The 15,070-nt window shown below is 37.2% G+C and overlaps 3 protein-coding genes across 3 annotated transcripts; all 3 read right to left on the bottom strand.

The window, feature by feature from the left end:
- Positions 1-21: 21 nt before the first annotated feature.
- On the bottom strand, positions 22-2,693 carry LOC115921390 (acidic repeat-containing protein-like). The gene is made up of 4 exons (XM_030978841.1): positions 2,676-2,693; positions 1,458-2,643; positions 509-681; positions 22-198 (listed from the first exon to the last, which is right to left on the bottom strand). Exons 1-4 carry the CDS (start codon positions 2,691-2,693, stop codon positions 22-24), a joined length of 1,554 nt encoding a protein of 517 aa, XP_030834701.1.
- Positions 2,468-4,819, bottom strand: LOC105445783. The gene is made up of 3 exons (XM_011681763.2): positions 4,425-4,819; positions 3,852-3,912; positions 2,468-3,275 (listed from the first exon to the last, which is right to left on the bottom strand). The coding sequence occupies exons 1-3, from the start codon at positions 4,689-4,691 to the stop codon at positions 2,725-2,727; spliced, it is 879 nt and encodes a 292-aa protein (XP_011680065.2). The 5' UTR covers positions 4,692-4,819; the 3' UTR covers positions 2,468-2,724.
- A 2,487-nt stretch (positions 4,820-7,306) lies between these two features.
- LOC105445781 lies at positions 7,307-14,858 on the bottom strand. Its single transcript, XM_030978840.1, has 6 exons — positions 14,742-14,858; positions 13,394-13,619; positions 12,456-12,577; positions 11,770-11,917; positions 10,880-11,038; positions 7,307-9,345 (listed from the first exon to the last, which is right to left on the bottom strand). The coding sequence occupies exons 1-6, from the start codon at positions 14,856-14,858 to the stop codon at positions 9,179-9,181; spliced, it is 939 nt and encodes a 312-aa protein (XP_030834700.1). The 3' UTR covers positions 7,307-9,178.
- Positions 14,859-15,070: the final 212 nt, after the last annotated feature.

The following is a 15,070-nucleotide window of genomic DNA, read 5'->3' as shown; positions in this document are numbered from 1 at the left end:
CTCCAGCCAGTTTATATCTTGTCAGTAAGCTGACTCCTCCTCTTCTCCCTGTGGCTCTGACAGACCACTTACTCCCAGGTTGTCCATGCGCAGCCTCTGGTCCATTTCGTCTAGCTTGAATTGTTTGCTGATGAGCACATGTGGATTAATTTTATCCTTTACCGCCTGTACTATTGCAGGAATCGGTGTCTTGTCTGCCTCCTAGACAGCAATGGTATCAAACTGTTTAATGAACTCTCAAAGTCAATCCGCTTAGCAAGTGACAACATCAACAAAAAGGCTAAACAGACAATACAACTGTTCAAAGACAATAAGGAGAAAATGTACGATGAGAGTTCTACATGTAGAAGGCAACTTAACCGAATGTCTCTGATTTTTAGTCACAATTTAGCCGAGTTGAAGGCTCTCTTCCCAAATGGACTTTTTGCCGGTGAATCCTACCGCATCACGAAGGCAGATGCTGCTCAATTTTGGAAGAAAAATTTTCTTCTTTTTTTTCTCTTTGGACGCAATGATCTGCGATGAACATCTTGAGCCTTGTAACTTCTGCTCCAAGGGCTGCATTGTCCACCTCCCTCTGCTCTAAAGTCACCTTGAGCTTATCCACCTCGTTCTGCAGTTTGTTAATTTGCAGGCGATGGCTTTCCAACTCGAGGAAGGACGTTATCTGTTCATCATATACTGTGAATTTGGTATGTGAAAATGAATTAGGCTTGTATGGTATGGCATGGTTTTATTTTCCATATAAAAATCAAACAATACATATAAATTGAAAATGAGAATATAACGTAAAACAGGTACTTAAATAATATGGAAGGAATACTCTATTCAGAACCATCAACCCTATTCTGACTGGGCATTTTGAGAGGAGATTCTGACTGGGGGGGGGGGGTTAATTTGACCCCCCCCCCCCAAGATCTCGGCCACGGAAGGTGTGATCGACGTGAAATTTTGCGTCGCTTCTTTTGTTCCTCTTTCTCTTTTTTTCATTTCTCTTTCTTCTTCTCTTCTTGTCCTTTTCTCTTCAGCTTCCCTCTTTTGTTCCTCTTTCTCTACCCTTTTCATTTCCTTTTCTTCTTCTCTTCTTCTCTTTTTCTCTTCAGCTTCCCTCTTTTGTCCCTCTATTTCTACTCTTTTAATTTCCCTCTCTTCTTCTCTTCTTCTCTTTTTCTCTTCCCTTTCTCTCTTTTGTGCCTCTTGTAGGGCTTCTCTCTCTACCTCTTCCTTTCTCTTTTCTTCAACTTTTCTTCGTTTTATTGCCGTTTCTTCCTTTTCAATTTCTTTTTTCTTCTCCATTTCACCGATGAATAGCACTCCGCTAACAACAGATGGATATACCTTTCTCTTTTTTCCATTTCTGGTAACATCTACCTTCTGGATTTGAGTTGACTTTTTGAGGGCAGGTGAAACAAAATCTTCGTCATGTGGACGCTCGGTGAGATGGATTATTATTTCACCTGCATCACTAGGATTGTCCCTATCATCGAGATTAGATGCTGGGGTCCCTTGGCCTCTAGAACTTGAACTAGGATTGTCCCTATCATCGAGATTAGATGCTGGGGTCCTTTGGCCTCTAGAACTTGAACTAGGATTGTCCCTATCATCGAGATTAGATGCTGGGGTCCCTTGGCCACTAGAACTTGAACTAGGATTGTCCCTATCATCGAGATTAGATGCTGGGGTCCCTTGGCCACTAGAACTTGAACTAGGATTGTCCCTATCATCGAGATTAGATGCTGGGGTCCCTTGGCCTCTAGAACTTGAACTAGGATTGTCCCTATCATCGAGATTAGATGAAGGGGTCCCTTGCCTACTAGAACTTGAACTAGGATTGTCCCTATCATCGAGATTAGATGCTGGGGTCCCTTGGCCTCTAGAACTTGAACTAGGATTGTCCCTATCATCGAGATTAGATGCTGGGGTCCCTTGGCCACTAGAACTTGAACTAGGATTGTCCCTATCATCGAGATTAGATGCTGGGGTCCCTTGGCCTCTAGAACTTGAACTAGGATTGTCCCTATCATCGAGATTAGATGCTGGGGTCCCTTGGCCACTAGAACTTGAACTAGGATTGTCCCTATCATCGAGATTAGATGCTGGGGTCCCTTGGCCACTAGAACTTGAACTAGGATTGTCCCTATCATCGAGATTAGATGAAGGGGTCCCTTGCCTACTAGAACTTGAACTAGGATTGTCCCTATCATCGAGGTTAGATGCTGGGGTCCCTTGGCCACTAGAACTTGAACTAGGATTGTCCCTATCATCGAAATTAGATGCTGGGGTCCCTTGGCCTCTAGAACTTGAACTAGGATTGTCCCTATCATCGAGATGAGATGCTGGGGTCCCTGAGTCACTAAAACTTGTACTAGGATCGTCCCTTGTAGTACTATAACTGGCCAGGTTATACAAAGTGGATGGCAACAGATGGGCGGTCTTGTACTCCTTCGTAAAGGGGTACAGGCCAACAGCCTTGAAACCATTGACCCCTAGCGATGGTTTCGCAGCTACTTTTTCCCAAGCCTCTCTAAATACCGAGGCAAAGAGGCGTTTTGTCACAAAGTTGCCCGGATGGTCAATGCGATACTGCCTCTCAGCCTTGTACCACTCCGCTTTCAGTGACCTGAAAACGGAGACGTCACAAGGCTGAAGGAGATGCGTAGCATGAGGCGGCAAACGATATAGGATGATTCCATTTTCATGGCAAAATCTTGCTACCTCCAGACTTTAGTGCGTTGAGTGCCCATCAACAAGCAGGAGCACCGGCAGGGGAATCTTGTTTCGAACCAAAAACGGATGGAACAAATTAGTCACGAAGCCAAGAAATGTCTTCGAGTCCATCCATCCGCTTTCGGTTCTTCCAAAGAATGCCCCCTTCGGTGCTCCCACCATGTGGCCGTAATGGTACTCTGCCCTTATGCCAGGCAACACTATGAGGGGAGGAGGGAAGGTTCCTGTCGCGCTCACAGTAGCCAGAACCGTGACCTGGCTCTTATCAGATGACTTAACGACATGTACTACCTTACTTCCCTTCTCTGCCAGGACTCGCTTTCCCGCTTTCCCCCCCAATGCAAAGCCGCTCTCGTCGCAGTTGAACATCCTGTTCGGTTCGGTGAGGATGCTCGTGGCGTTCACTTCCTTAAGATACGATTCAAATTCATCGAACCATATATTGATTGTGCCCGCTGTGACAATGGCCCTCTCCTTGCCGATTGCCTGCGGCGTCCTCAGGCTTAGTCGTGGGTTCCTCTTTAGGAATCCTGAAAACCATGTGTCTCCTGAAGAAAAAAAAATTGAAAAGAAATACTCACACTCAAGTGTGTGAACGCTCTGAGCTTTATGGGAATTGCGAATGACATGTTCGCTCACTTTTGTTTAGAGCGCCCGTACGTAGCTCACCTTGCCTCTTGGACGGGAGGTCGTGGGTTTGATCGATTCCACTCCAAGTCATACCAAAGACTTTAAAAAATTGTACCTGTAGCTGCCTTCTAGCAAAGCGTTTGGGGGTAATAACAGGATGTTATGTTAAGCAGGGCCCGCTTATAGAACTAAAATTGCTACCCTGGGTAAATGAAACAATATTATTATTATCATTATTATTAGTTTTATTATTATTATTATTATTGATTTTATTGTATTGGATTACAAAAAGAAAATCTGAAAACAGAATGTGCAAAACAAGGCATATCTGTGCATTGGGTAAAAAGGAATTTGGTTCAACATAACCGTTTCTACCGAACACAATACAGGATAGTAATAATTTTTTCGAAAAGAAAAAAGGAGTAATATCGGCGGTTTGAAATTTGTAAGTTGGAGATTATCACAAATGATGTAAATATTAAAGTATTACCCACCTGGTTTGTTGTTTGGAAATGGATTTGGTCGTCCATCTTTGTCGAGAGTTTGTTTCACAACCTGTAATATCATAGTGAAATATTTCATGTCATCACGAAAAAACCCGGAGGGTTGGACCTGATAAGGGGCCCAAAAGAAACACTAAAAAAATAATACTTCAAAACGATATCAAAAGGTAAATCAGCCTGGTATCATGTATTACCCGCTTTCTTTACTTCAATAGGTTGAGGTGCACATCCATCTTATAAATAGGCGTATATGCCGCCACTTACCCCCCCCCCCCCCACCCACACATACTTCATTCGCTTCTGCTGCAGTGAGTATATTATAATGGAGATGTATACTGATCTGCAGATATCCATAACTTATTCATCATAGCCCTTTAAGATTGAAATATTCCTAAAATTAAATCATAATGTTTTTCCCAACATGGAAGTCCAACAAAGAAACTTCAGAGAAACTTGTTATGAAAAAGAAAAGGAAACATTTAAAGGGAAAGCTACATGTATATATTGCTATTAAATGTATTTCAATTGTCAATAATAACAAAAATAATTTATATGAAAATTTACGTTTTTGATGTCGTCCTTTGTTTGGCCCATTCCTATCCTGGCCATCTGGATTGCCCACGTGCAAATTACCTCCTCTTCTGCCCTCGTCAAGTATGGCTTAGGGCCCTGCTTACTGACGAAGGGGGACTTGTGACTGAGTTTGTCATGGAGGGTAGACTTGGGAACCCCATACGCGGTAGCAGCTTCTCGTATGGAGAGCTCACCAAGGTCCACTCTCCTCAGGGCATTGTTGACGTCTTCCTGCTTCCAGTTTTTGAACTTCGGCATCTGTATGGAAAGAAATTGAGATGAACACGTAATTATATCTTTTGTTGACGTATTATTTTCAAAACTTAATTTTCTTGGTCATGGTGCAAAATGGTGCCACCAATTAAAAACATGTTTCTGAAAAGAGAAGGCAGCAGCGGCGAACCCAAAATTTGAAAATAGGGGGGGGGGCCAAAATGCATTTGAAATATGTTTTCATGAAAAATGTCTTTCGGCGCATGTGAACCTGAAAATGGTGTTAATGTCTGTTTACCTATTTCTGGTCATGTGGCTTCTTGACGAATCGAACCTCCAGTATTGGTTCTCTAGAGGGAGGCATGAGTCTGAAAAATGAAAAATGTCTTTCGGCGCATGTGAACCTTAAAATGGTGTTAATGTCTGTGTACCCATTTCTGGTCATGAGGCTTCTTGACGAAACGAACCTCCAGTATTGATTCTCTGGAGGGAGGCATGAGTCTGAAAAATGTCCAAAATGTCTTTCGGCGCATGTGAACCTGAAAATGGTGTTAATGTCTGTTTACCTATTTCTGGTCATGTGGCTTCTTGACGAATCGAACCTCCAGTATTGGTTCTCTAGAGGGAGGCATGAGTCTGAAAAATGAAAAATGTCTTTCGGCGCATGTGAACCTTAAAATGGTGTTAATGTCTGTGTACCCATTTCTGGTCATGAGGCTTCTTGACGAAACGAACCTCCAGTATTGGTTCTCTGGAGGGAGGCATGAGTCTGAAAAATGTCCAAAATGTCTTTCGGCGCATGTGAACCTTAAAATGGTGTTAATGTCTGTGTACCCATTTCTGGTCATGAGGCTTCTTGACGAATCGAACCTCCAGTATTGGTTCTCTGGAGGGAGGCATGAGTCTGAAAAATGAAAAATGTCTTTCGGCGCTTGTAAACCTGAAAATGGTGTTAATGTCGGTTTACCCATTTCTGGTCATGTGGCTTCTTGACGAATCGAACCTCCAGTATTGGTTTTCTGGAGGGAGGCATGAATCTGAAAAATGAAAAATGTTCATGGCTTGAGAGTGCATCGTCTCCCTATAGAAAGCTCCATCCGTTATATCTGTTATTTTATCCTGGTCTATGGCATCTAGGTTCAGATTCCTGTTAAGAACAGCTTCCCCGACTTCAGTAGACTGGAGTAAATGCTGCAGTTGTTGGGTCAGAGGAAGAACAAATAATATATTACATTTATATAGCGCTTAATACAAGTTTCTAAGCGATTAACAAAAATAAAACTAAAGTAATGTTAACCTACAAATTACAACAATATAATATATGATACATAATTATAATAACAAATTCCTAATAACAATCATACAATAATAATAGTTAATATTTACATAACGCTTTATAGTTTAACAAACAAAATATGATTACATAATACATATTGAACAGAAAAAGTCTTAAGTTTACTCTTGAATGTTTCTAATGTTGGGGACTCGCGTATTTCGTGTCATTGTAGACCTTTTTCATGCTCTCACTTCTTTCAAAATCTATACCACACTGGTTACATACATCTATACTATCGTCACATCCGATTTAATAACAGAGAATTATTTCAATCTGGACTTGGGTAATCCAGATTCAAATCAAATTACATGCCAAATCCTTATAATTTTTTTTTTTATAGGGCTTATAGCCTCCACTGCTTTGCTTTTCTCATGTTATAGCCAACTATCACCTCCATCACACTTTATATGACATTTTCGCTGTATATTTAACTTTCTCATTTTCACTCCTTCGCTTTCCTCATTAAAGTATTTATGAAATCACTAAAAGTAAATTCTCTCTTTCTCATGCAGTAGTAGAAAGACATCGCATTTATACAAACATTAACACAATACACTTAAATAATTAATTAATGATGCTTTTTGCAGTTGAAATGTAATCCATGTTTCTTTATTTGGCAATACAAATAAATGAACTGATAACAAATAAATAATTATTTACACAAAATAGGTTGTCAATCACTTTTATAAATAACACAACTTGCAAAATATACAAATGTATATCATGCTGTTTGTTCTGACGTATAACTTTATACATGACATGGACCCTTTAAAAACGTATAAGTTTATACATCGTACAGACCATCCAAAAACGTATAAATTTATACATCGTACAGACCATCCAAAACGTATAAATTTATACATTGTACTGACCATCCAAAACGTATAAGTTTATACATCGTACAGACCATCCAAAACGTATAAATTTATACATCGTACAGACCATCCAAAACGTATAAGTTTATACATCGTACTGACCATCCAAAACGTATAAATTTATACATCGTACAGACCATCCAAAACGTATAAATTTATACATCGTACAGACCATCCAAAACGTATAAATTTATACATTGTACAGACCATCCAAAACGTATAAATTTATACATCGTACTGACCATCCAAAACGTATAAATTTATACATCGTACAGACCATCCAAAACGTATAAATTTATACATCGTACAGACCATCCAAAACGTATAAGTTTATACATGGATTTGGAGGGTGCGTGCCATGTATAAACTTATACATATAAACATACGTATAAACTTACACAGTGATCCTACAAATTGACCCTCTTAAAGTGATGTGAAACTTTAATATAATAACAAGGAGTAATTACAGCTGGAGTAAAAGCTTAACAATTTCCTCTGAAGTAGGCTCAATGCCACAACAACCACGACAAATATATATGCGCTCTCCGAATACATGCACATTGATTCAAAAGAACTAACGATGAAACACCCGCGGCCAGTATTGCTACAGAGGATGCACATATGCAATTAAAGGTATTCAATATAATGATAATTGGTTACACAGAAAGTGCTCATGAATGGTATAACCAGGTGTAAGCAAACAGATACACGTCCAAAAATACAAGATTTAAAGTTGCTAATTCCATGAGTGGACACATGTGGACTTTACTCTGGTTGATTTAATTTAATAGAAATATTTTCTTGATAGTACCATATAAAATATGAAAATCAGAAAAGCAATCAGCAAGGGATCAATATTGTACTTGAAGCAGTACATATTTATTACACTCTTAAGGCAATATCTCAAGAAATCTTGCTTGTTGAGGAATGGGATTTTCAGAGTGGCATCGTACATAATTACTAAACAATTGCCTATTTGTTTTCTATGTTTATTGATATAATAAATCAACTGTGCAAACAAAAACCCACAAAGTTCACATCCTCTCTAAAATGTTTTCTTTTACTTTGGTGGCATCGCGCATCAAATATCAAAGAACCAAGGCAGTTTAATAATTCTATTGACTATCCTTTGGAATCTGCCAGATGTTTGCATAAATTATCCTCAGTTTGGACTCCAGCTCTGATAATTCCTTGATTATAACTTTGAAGTATATGATCTTCCAACTACATCATTGATATCAACAACCGTCTTCTGATGCTTGGAAATGAGTTAGATCGAGTGTTTCATTTTGACAAGATGGTAACAAAATCAAGGGCCCAATAGTTGTGACCCGAGTTTTTATCCTTGATAAAATAATAATATGTGGGTTTTTGTGTTGATGCTTTAGAAAAATAAATAAGGTGACGAGTCACGTTCACCAACCCTGTGCCTTTGAAATTACCTTCAAAGTAATCAAGTTCACTTGGCAAGACAAAAATATGCTCTAATAAAAGATAATAATAATAATATTGCACTCTAGTATAGCGCTCATCTATATAGCAAGGTGCTCCTGCATGTATGTTACCTGACCTTAACTAGGCTACATATTTTGGTACAACATAGTTTGAGTGTAGTAAATGTATGTTAAGGTCTTGCCAAAGCTAGACCTTAGTGAAGTGGCCGAGATTTGAACCACATACATGTACCTAATGATCGGTAGTCCAGCCACCTATCTACTAAACTAAAAACACATCTACACATAGACTTAAATACTTGTATTAGATAGCTCAGAGAGTTGCTAAGGTGTGATTGGTCCACAGCATGTCAAGTGATATGGGGACTGCAATTTATTGTTAACAGTTCACGCCCGGTCATCTGGATGGTTATATTGACCAGCTGGTCAACGATAACAGTAGGAGCATACGCGCTTGAGCTAAGACAATGTATTCATGTATCAACAATATTCGTCATAACAGCTCAGCACAGAGAAGAAAGGCGAAGACAATGGATATCTACTGTAGATCAGACTCTATTAAACTGTTCGTGTTCAGACTTTCATGTAAAAACCATGACTTGGTCTTAATCAAGGTTATCTAATATTATAATAGATATTTCCTGTTATGTATGTAATACATATTCTTTAGCCTACCTAAAGGAGTTTTATTTTCCCTCATGAAAATACAACTCCAGCGGCCAAAAGAATGATATATAAACACCCTACCAGCCATATCTGTATAAAAATATTTACATAAAAACGTTAGTTTGTCACATATCTTAACAATATTTTTCAGAACTAAATGAGGTAGTGATCGAGGTGAGGAAATGAGAGAAACAAAATGCACTAAGGTATAGAACACGTCTGGTCCATGCTTAATACTAGATCTGCATCTAGAATCTCCTCCGAGTCTGCAGCACCCATCATGGCCTCTATTTCTGTGCTGGACAGTGTTGTCTCCTCTACCATCCTCCCATTTCGTCCACATTCTGCTGCAACCCTTGCCAGCAGTCCTGAAAATATAATAGAGAAAAGAATATTTAATTTTGTTTGTCTGGTGAAGCTTGTGAAGAACCAAGTTATTAGACGCAACACTAGGTAAAGTGCTTTAACCACAGCAAACGAGCACCTAATTCCATACCAAATGCATTACATATTGTTCATTTTTGTATTTTACTTTGGTAAGTTCAATATGGAATGCTTTAGTAAAGTTCAGTCTGTCTTTGATTTTCAAAGCTGGTTTTCGAGTTAAATTTGCTCAACATCTCTTTATCAATACATTTCTACTTAAATGATAAACCCCCTTTTTTAAATTTTTGGTTGTCTTACTAAAATAATACTTTTACATTATCAATAAAAAAGAAAAAAGAAAAAAAGCATAAACCCTTACTGAATGGGGCTATTTTGAAATTTGTAAGACTGGAGGGGGGGGGGGCCTCAGAGCCTACCCCTTAAGTAACCAAATTTGGCACTGACGTTTCAATTTTCTTGTTAGAATTTTTAAAATCTGATTTTATTTCTCGAAAATGGTATACACATATGAGTTATAGTTTAAATAGACCAATCTGAATGTCTCAAATTTTAATATCTATGGAAAGTATTTTTAAATAGTGAATATGTGAGCCATTGTTTAAAAACAATATATCTAACGATCGGTTCTAATAACCACCGTTTTAATTTCTCTCCTGGTGAGAATATATATAAAAAATCTCTGTTTGTAACCTATCTAAAATGTTTCATTCCAAATTGTTTTTGGTTTCAGAGTTTTTGAGAAGATATAAAGCTCTCTATATCTCTCTTGACTTGGATTTTTTTTAAATTATATGCTCACAATGTCATCTTAAGTCTTTAAGCTTTTACACAGTTCATTTCTTCTCAAACAGTTTTTATATGCCTTTTTTTTGCATATTTTTCAATTCTTATGTATTTCAATGTTTTATGAACATTTTTTTTTTTTGCATTCTACTGGAAAACTGGAAGAAAAAAAAAAAAAAAAAAAAAAAAATCGGCTCGACCTTTTATCATGAAAGGTCTGATTTTCAACACCTCAGTGTCATAAGATTTATAACACTTGAAAAAAAAATCATGAAGCGCTAGCTATTGCTGAAAATGCAATGGGTTTGACAACAAAATTTGTCTGGGGGGGGGGGGCGCCATCTGAGACCTTTCCGGTAAAGTTAGGGTTAACACAAATTTCCGACAAGGCACAGGGTTGCTTATTGATATTGACCATGATTTTGCACGACCCCAAGTCTCGTGACTAAAATCTTTGTTGTGCAACACTGGGCAACTTTGATGCTATTAATGTCAGTTATTATGCGTCTAGAATTTATGGATAGTGAAAAATAGGTAAATATACTTGAATTGAAAAAAGCCAATTTGAATTTACACAATTTGGACGTTATTTCACAACTTTCCTTTCCTTACATTTTATTTTATTTTTGTATTCATGTTGCTTTATTGGTATCTCTATATATTTAATCTACCCATTTATTCTAAAACTGTATCATAATTTAATTGGATCTGTATATAGATAAAATGTCTTACCGTCTCCAACGTCAAGAACCACTTCATCAATAGAAGTGAAATGCTCCACTGCATATTTGTAGAAGTCTGATCTTGATGGCATGTAGAGTTGGCTAGTGCCAGCACCCCTCCTCCTAGACTCGACAATACCATACTGCATACAGACATTATGGTTGACATCTGTTGATAAAATATATATGCACATTTTATATGGCTACTTAGAACAGTATGAATAAGCCTTAATTTCCTATAGAAGTAAAACGAATATACATACATGTGATTTTTCACATGAGGCACAATTTCTTTTCAAACAGATACAATGTGATTTTTTGAGTTCTGAATGCACCTTTTTCTTTAGGAATAAAAACCCAGACATTAGAAATGCATTTTTTTCACAATTACTCCGCAGTTGTCTAATTAATATAATTAGCTTGCTTTGGAGGTAATGTGTTTGAGATCACATGGCAAGCATCTTATCTTCATTTGTTCAGCATTAGTCAGCTATTATATGTTTTTTTTCCCCCAAAAGCATTCAGTAATCATTATTTTTGGAAGTTTTGAACATTCATTGTAAATGTCATTGGATTCTGTCAGAAGTTAATTTCTGTCATTACCAGAACTCAAGATTATATTTAAAATCCAAGTGATATAAACAAAAATTTATATGAATGTTGAGCTTCATAGGAGGATTTCTTAAGAAAGAATTTTCATTCAGATCGAGCAGCCAATCTAACACACTGGAAGTTATACGGTAACATTCTTTCTTAATAATTTATATTTTTTTAACACACACTGCAGCTATCTCATTATTACACAACCACAAAAACGTTTGTTATGTTGCTTTGAATACCGAAATAACAGTCAGCTTCATAAGATATTTAATAAAAGACATGGAACATGCATATAGTTACCTTGAATATCTCCTACTGGGGACTGGACAATATGCAATATATGCACATCGTGTCGGGTATGTTGGCTGACCACTTTGGATATCGCTGTGATGTCCTTTGTCAGGAAGATTCTGGTAGTAGCCGATGGTGTTGAGGATAACTGGATATCCTGTAATATCAGAAATTCAAATAAAAAGGAAAGAACATACAAATTAACTATAATTCTAATATGTTGAGCCCAGATAATATACACAATGCAAAGTTCTGGAAACTGTTTTTTTTTATTTATACCCTTTTCATAATTATCTGCAGCTTAACATTTGCTATGTTGAATCAAAATAGAAAAATCAAATTTGAAAATAGGATGAAATAGCATGTGGGTGCAGTTTTCCATGCCAGTCGTCTGGGCGAAAGTGCCATTGTACGTAATATATGACTTGTGGGAAAATTGCAATTTCTATGCCATGAATATAATTGTTTGTTTTTTGTTATCAGTGACAAATTACCAATGATTTTTCATCAGCATAAGATCATTCTCCATGTAAATCCCTTAACCTTGAGTTCCTTATAGATTACAATATTACAACTTTGAGATATTTTAAACTCACAATTTTGAGATTTGTTTTATGTGAAATCCAGTTTACCTCTTTCAATTACCAAGTGCCTACAAATAAGTGCTTTGGAACCTTAAGAATATGGGACAATACCTCTTCTAGTTCTTGTATCATAAGGGCTGGGATGTCGTCTGCATTCATGTCCATGTCTCTCTTGGCCCTGCTGATGTGCTCCAGGAAGACCTCTGGGATGTTACCTTTTGTATACTTTTTACCTGAAAAAAAATACATATACATTGATCATAGAGCTCCGGAGTCAATTTGACCCCCCCCCCCCCCCTCCCCCACAATATCTTGGCCACAGAAGGTCTGATTGATGGGAAATTTTGCATGGACAGCAATGCACATGCAAAGAAATGTTGCTTTGATGTTTGTTTTTTACAAAAATCACTCATTTATTACTTTATTATAATTCATGCAAATTAAATTCCTATTTTAACACATTCAATAATATATCATTAAACAAGGCAAACGCCAAGCGTTGTCTTGCCTGCATCTTAGGCCCTATAAGCAGATCAGGAGGTGAATTTTGGGTTCTGGTAGTTTACTCTTTAGCAATAATGGAATCCCAAGGAAAGTCTGTTTTCCTTTTGACCTGTTGCCTTTGACCCACATTTGAACTTGACATGTTTTATAGAACAATTTAGAAAAGGCAGTATTTTGTACACAAACGTACTATGCAAAATGTCAATTGTGGCTAGACGTGTGGTTAAGTAATGTTGCATAACCTCTAGCATGGACTGTCCCAATTTTGGGGCAAATTTGGTCTCAAAAGTTGCGAGACAATAAAGTCATTGAAAGGCAGGTTGTGATTTGTAGCGGTTACGTGGCAGTCCTGGATTGTGTACGGTGGAGGCAGGGGCCAAATTGACCCCCCCCCCCCCCCCCCAGTCAGAATAGTCAACCCTACTAGTTCATCTAAACTTTAAAATTTGGATTGATGGAGATACAGGATAGCAATTATTGTATATCTTGCTGGGGCTCAATATTCTCTTCAATAGACATTATACGAAGCCATGATTTGTGCATACCAACATAGGGTTCCAGGGCTGCTTCTGAAGTGAAGGTTGGGTATCTTTCTATCGCCTCTTCCCACGTCTTAGCCCCAACTCCCTTAGCAAACACGCTCTTCAGACTCTTCATTGCCTTCAGTTCATCGGCATCCGCCTTCATCTTTTTAACATTCAAAGACAAGGTCGCCTCCAGAAGAAGTGAATATCGCTCCTCTTCTGAGAGTCCTTGTAGCTTCATGAAACACTATAAAATAACACAAATGAAAATAATAAGAGTAGTTATTAGTGCACGTGAAGTATTGTTGCTCACTGTCAGAAGACAAATTTTATTTGCATATATATGAACTATCAACTTTTTCAATCAAAGTCAATTCTTCTGCAAAGAATCCCCAATTCATCTATTGTTTGATTTGAATATGTAAAAAACTATTGCTTTAACCCTATTCTCACTTTGAGTGCAAGCTTAATGCGAAATATTGCAAGGACGTCAATACAGATTTGTTTTTATCACAAATTTGTTACTTTATTATAATTTATGCAAATTAGATACCTATTTTAACATATTCATTAATATTTCATTAAGTTATGAAGCTCAATCTTTTTTTTAAAGTTGCTGAATAGCATAGGCAACAATACTGAAATAATAAATAATGAAATTTCCGATCAATTCTTTTGTATTCTATTGTTTCATAAACTACTTATGTATCTATTGTTTTCATTTATATATGTGATTTTTTTCATGTTTCAAAAGTGTATCTTGAAAAGTTTCAAGACAAGTATGGTCAGGCAAAAAGACTAGAAGGCACAATTAACAGTGTTGTAAAGCAATTTAGGAAAAGCAGTATTTTGTACACGAACGTACCTATGCAAAAAGTTGATTTTATTGTTAATTTTTAGAACTCGGTCTCAAAAGTTGCGAGACAAACAAAAAAAGTCAGAAAAAGTCACCGGAAGCCGTGTCGCTATTTGCAGCCATTGCGCATCAGTCACAGATTTTGAACAGGAAATTGAACCCCCCCCCCCCCCCCCCCCCCCCCCCCAGAATAGGGTATCCGCCAATGGTGGCGCTATATTACTTTATTTACTTTGGTTGTGATGATTTGATAAACTCCTTATAGCGGCTGAATAAACCACAATTCTCATTTGCACAGAAAACATGTGGTATGTGTGACATCCAGTCCAGCTCAATTTTTGTATTTTTCATATAGCTCATTACTCAGCAATAATATACATTTTCTACCAAAAAGTTTTGAACATTCGCAAGTCAAGTTTTGTTCGATTCTATGAAGAAAAAAAATGCTTTCCTTCATTACTCAAGATGATATTTAAATGTGTAAAAAAAAAAAAAAATTTAAAGCTTACTTACACATTGTTTCAAATCCTTTCCAGTAGATTCTCTAGTTGCATCGAAAAGGAGAGTGGCTTTCCTGTAGCATCTGTTTGAATAACTAGCCAACTGGAAATGAAAAGAAGCTTGATTCATTATTTTTGTAAACCTTTCTTTCCACCTGATATTAACAATTACACATTTTTTTTGCAAGTTATCTTTAGCTTTTTGATAAACATAAGGCATCAATTATATTGGAAAAATAAAGAAAATATGTGAAATTGGCAGTCCATAATATGCTTTTTTTTTGTCCAGATTGGAATAAATTACTGTTCTTTGCATTGGCAATAAAAATGGAACTAAAACAG

This window comes from Strongylocentrotus purpuratus, unplaced genomic scaffold (genome assembly GCF_000002235.5).
Source record: "Strongylocentrotus purpuratus isolate Spur 01 unplaced genomic scaffold, Spur_5.0 spur5_scaffold_1, whole genome shotgun sequence".
Classification (NCBI taxonomy): domain Eukaryota; kingdom Metazoa; phylum Echinodermata; class Echinoidea; order Camarodonta; family Strongylocentrotidae; genus Strongylocentrotus; species Strongylocentrotus purpuratus.
Note: the sequence above shows the minus strand (reverse complement) of the source record. Positions and strands in the feature narration are given on the sequence as shown.

Excerpts from the sequence above, each read along its gene's own strand:
- LOC115921390 (XM_030978841.1), bottom strand. Across the intron at positions 682-1,457 it reads GGACAATCCTAGTGATGCAG|TATATGATGAACAGATAACG; the intron begins GTGAAATAATAA and ends CCAAATTCACAG. Across the intron at positions 199-508 it reads TGTTCATCGCAGATCATTGC|GCAGACAAGACACCGATTCC; the intron begins GTCCAAAGAGAA and ends GCTGTCTAGGAG.
- LOC105445781 (XM_030978840.1), bottom strand. The coding sequence starts at position 14,858 with ATGAATCAAGCTTCTTTTCATTTCCAGTTGGCTAGTTATTCAAACAGA. Across the intron at positions 13,620-14,741 it reads GAAAGGATTTGAAACAATGT|TGTTTCATGAAGCTACAAGG; the intron begins GTAAGTAAGCTT and ends GTTATTTTATAG. Across the intron at positions 9,346-10,879 it reads GGTTCTTGACGTTGGAGACG|GACTGCTGGCAAGGGTTGCA; the intron begins GTAAGACATTTT and ends TTATATTTTCAG.
- LOC105445783 (XM_011681763.2), bottom strand. The coding sequence starts at position 4,691 with ATGCCGAAGTTCAAAAACTGGAAGCAGGAAGACGTCAACAATGCCCTG. Across the intron at positions 3,913-4,424 it reads CAAAGGACGACATCAAAAAC|GTTGTGAAACAAACTCTCGA; the intron begins GTAAATTTTCAT and ends ATGATATTACAG. Across the intron at positions 3,276-3,851 it reads ATTTCCAAACAACAAACCAG|GAGACACATGGTTTTCAGGA; the intron begins GTGGGTAATACT and ends TTTTTTCTTCAG.